Genomic DNA, 3,832 nt, shown 5'->3' with positions numbered 1-3,832 from the left:
ATCTATCTATCTATCTATCTATCTATCTATCTATCTATCTATCTATCTATATCTCTATATCTATCTCTATATCTATCTCTATATCTATATCTATCTATATCTATCTATCTATCTATCTATCTATCTATCTATCTATATCTCTGTCCGTCTGTCTGTAAGCCCAATCACGGGTGAGTGACGTTGGGGGGGGGGGTGTTTGTGATTTTGCTTGCGCCCCCCTAAAAAAATGGAGCACCAGCCGCCACTGATTATGTTGTCTTCTGTTGCAGGCCGGGTTGGAACAATCGTTGCAAAGGGAAGAACCACAAGCAATATATAGAGGGATGCAAACCCTAAAGAAGATATATTAGATGTTACCTGTTACTATTCTGATCATCCACTTCATTTATCTAGTAAACCAGACTACATCGTGCTGAGGTGTATATGATTCTTCAATAAACAAACGCCTCAACAAATAATAAGTCTGTCCCTGTATATTTATTATATTACAGATATGAGATTAACCACGCCCCCTCTCACACCTGTACACCCACCACGGGTCAGAGCAATTTTTACATTTATGCTATGGGCTTGTTCATGTTTGGCAAATACGATTTTATTACTTAACCATTAAGGACCGCCGCACGATGATATACGTCGTCAGAATGGCTCGGCTGGGCACAAGGGTGTACATGTACGTCCCCTTTAAGAACCCAGCCGTGGGTCGCGAGCGCCAGTCCGAAGCTCCGTGACCGCGCCCGCGGGACCCGATCGCCGCCGGTGTCCCGCGATTGGGTCACAGGAGCTGAAGAACAGGGAGAGGTGAGTGTAAACAAACCTTCCCCATTCTTCTCTGTGGCTTGTCACTGATCGTCTGTTCCCTGTCATAGGGAAGGACGATCAGTGACATCACACGTCCAGCCACGCCCCCCTACAGTAAGAAACACACAATAGGACACACTTAACCCCTTTAGCGCCCCCTAGTGGTTAACACCTTCACTGCCATTTTCATTTTCACAGTAATCAGTGCATTTGTATAGCACTTTTCGCCGTGAAAATGACAATGGTCCCAAAAATGTGTCAAAAGTGTCTGATGTGTCCGCCATAATGCCGCAGTCATGAAAAAAAATCGCTGATCGCAGCCATTACTAGTAAAAAATAATATTAATAAAAATGCCATAAAACGATCCCCTATTTTGTAAACGCTATAACTTTTGCGCAAACCAATCAATAAATGCTTATTGCGATTTTTTTTTACCAAAAATATATAGGAGGATACGTATCGGCCTAAACTGATTTTTTTTATATATTTTTGGGGGATATTTATTATAGCAAAAAGTAAAAAATATAGGGCCAGATTCACGTACAGCGGGCGCAGAGTAACGTAACCGGATTACGTTACACCGCCGCAATTTTTCCGATTTAGTGCCCGATCCACAAAGCACTTACCTGGAAATTTGCGGCGGTGTATCGTAAACAGGTCCGGCGCAAGGCGGTCCAATTCAAATGGGGCGGGTACCATTTAAATTAGGCGCGCTCCCGCGCCGGACTTACTGCGCATGCTCCCGTCGCAAATTTCCAGACGTGCTTTGCGCAAAATTACGACGCGCCGACGTTTTGTAAATCGCGACGTGAAAAAAGATTTACGCCGGGAAAAATAAAAGATTTAAAAAAAATTCAAAAGCGACGCGGGAAAGACGGGCATACTTTAACATGGTGGAGTACTTTTACACCATGGTAAAGGTGCACTATCTTTGCAACGGAAATCTAACACTTGCAACGCCGTACCGACGGGAAAAATCTTCGTGGATCGCCGTAACTCCTAATTTGCATACCCGACGCTGGTTTACGACACAAACTCCCCCCAGCGGCGGCCGCGGTACCGCATCCTAAGATCCGACAGTGTAAAACAATTTCACCTGTTGGATCTTCTGCCTATCTATGCGTAACTGATTCTATGAATCAGCCGCATAGATAGAAACAGAGATATGACGGCGTATCAGGAGAAACGCCGTCGTATCTCTTTGGTGAATCTGGCCCTTAGATTTTTTTTTTTAAATTGTCGCCCTATTTTGTTTATAGAGCAAAAAATAAAAACCGCAGAGGTGATCAAATACCACCAAAAGAAAGCTCTATTTGTGGGAAAAAAAGGACGCCAATTTTGTTTGGGAGCCACGTCGTACGGCGCGCAATTGTCATTGAGAGTGACGCAGTGCCGAATCCCAAAAAGGGGCCAGGTCCTTAAGTGGTTAAAATATTATTATTTTTTTTTGGGGGGGGGGGGGGGTTCTGTTATCATATTATGCTGATTTTAAATAAAAACTCCAAGTAAAATGTTTTCATTCATTTAAATTGCATTAGTTCATTTATAAAGCTGATTTTTTTATTTTTTTGGCCCCTCAATATTTGCAAAATATAGCAGAAATAGAAATCCATTGTAGCAAAACATTTTGCGGGAACAACATGGATAAGATATTAACTTATTGTCTATACAAGGAATAGAAAGTGAAATCACCAGGTAGAGGTGGTTATGTTTCAGCAGTCAGTAAAAGGGAGAGGTACAGGATTTCCAAATTTTATTGGGTTCATTTCAATATGGGATATGTTATTTTATTATGGATAATGATATTTGTCTTTGTAGTTCCAGTACCTCTTCTCATTACAATAACAGCTAGAAGGAGACGTAGCTTGTAAACTTTCAGGCAAGGATATTACAGGAATATAAATCTTTATCATTGGAGCGCTGTTTAATTTTATAATAAATGGGAATGTCATTCCTCTTTTTCACCACTAGATGTCCTGATTAAATGGTTATGGATCATTGTGGACGTTGAAGGTCACATTGTGATACATTTTATACACTACACAACTCTTGTTTTTTATAATATGTTGTACTGACAAGTACAGTGATACTACCATCACATATAGTTTTTAAGTTAGGTGTCTGTATGCTAAGTAATGTGTCAGTTTAACACTTTAGGGTATTTTGTTCGGCATCATCCAAGGTCACCTACTACTTTCTAAACCAGAATTCTGGCTCATTTATTTCAGTCAGTCATTCCTGAACCCCTTTGCATAACACACTCCTGAACCCTGCACTTCCTGCGTAGCGCACTCCCAAACCCTGCACACTATTTGTGATGCACTCCCAAACCCTGCACCTCGTGTGTAATGCACTCCTGAACCCTGCACCCTGTGTGTGATTCACTCCCCGGCCCTGTACCCTGTGTGTGATGCACTCCCGAACCCTGCACCCTGTGTGTGATGCACTCCTGAACCCTGCACCCTGTGTGTGATGCACTCCTGAACCATTTACCCTGTGTGTGATGCACTCCTGAACCCTGCACCCTGTGTGTGATGCACTCCTGAACCCTGCACCCTGTGTGTGATGCACTCCCGAACCATTTACCCTGTGTGTGATGCACTCCTGAACCCTGCAACCTGTGTGTGATGCACTCCCGAACCCAGCACCCTGAATGTGATGCACTCCCGAACCATTTACCCTGTGTGTGATGCACTCCTGAACCCTGCACCCTGTGTGTGATGCACTTCCGAACCCTGCACCCTGCGTGTGATGCACTCCCGAACCCTGCACCCTGTGTGTGATGCAATCCCGAACTCTGTACCCTGTGTGTGATGTACTCCCGAACCCTGCACCCTGTGTGTGATGCACTCCCGAACCCAGCACCCTGTGCATATGACACTACTGAACCCTGCACCCTGTATGTGATGCACTCCTGAACCATGGGCATATGGCACTACTGAACCCTGCACCCTGTGTGTGATGCACTCCTGAACCCTGTACTACTGAACCCTGCAGCCTATGTGTGATGCACTCCTGAACCCTGTACCC

The 3,832-nt window shown here is 44.0% G+C and overlaps 1 protein-coding gene across 1 annotated transcript in view; it reads left to right on the top strand.

Annotated features, from left to right (window-relative positions):
- LOC120935281 (lysozyme C-1-like) overlaps positions 1–443 on the top strand; it is an 18,270-nt gene extending 17,827 nt beyond the window's left edge. Inside the window, exon 4 of the mRNA XM_040347425.1 lies at positions 270–443. Coding sequence (XP_040203359.1) covers positions 270–336 — 67 coding nt within the window. The 3' untranslated portion in view covers positions 337–443. The remainder of the gene's footprint in view (positions 1–269) is intronic.
- Positions 444–3,832: the final 3,389 nt, after the last annotated feature.

Source organism: Rana temporaria, chromosome 4 (genome assembly GCF_905171775.1).
Source record: "Rana temporaria chromosome 4, aRanTem1.1, whole genome shotgun sequence".
In the NCBI taxonomy this organism is placed as follows: domain Eukaryota; kingdom Metazoa; phylum Chordata; class Amphibia; order Anura; family Ranidae; genus Rana; species Rana temporaria.
The sequence above is the reverse complement of the archived record's forward strand: the minus strand, read 5'-3'. Positions and strand labels throughout refer to the sequence as shown.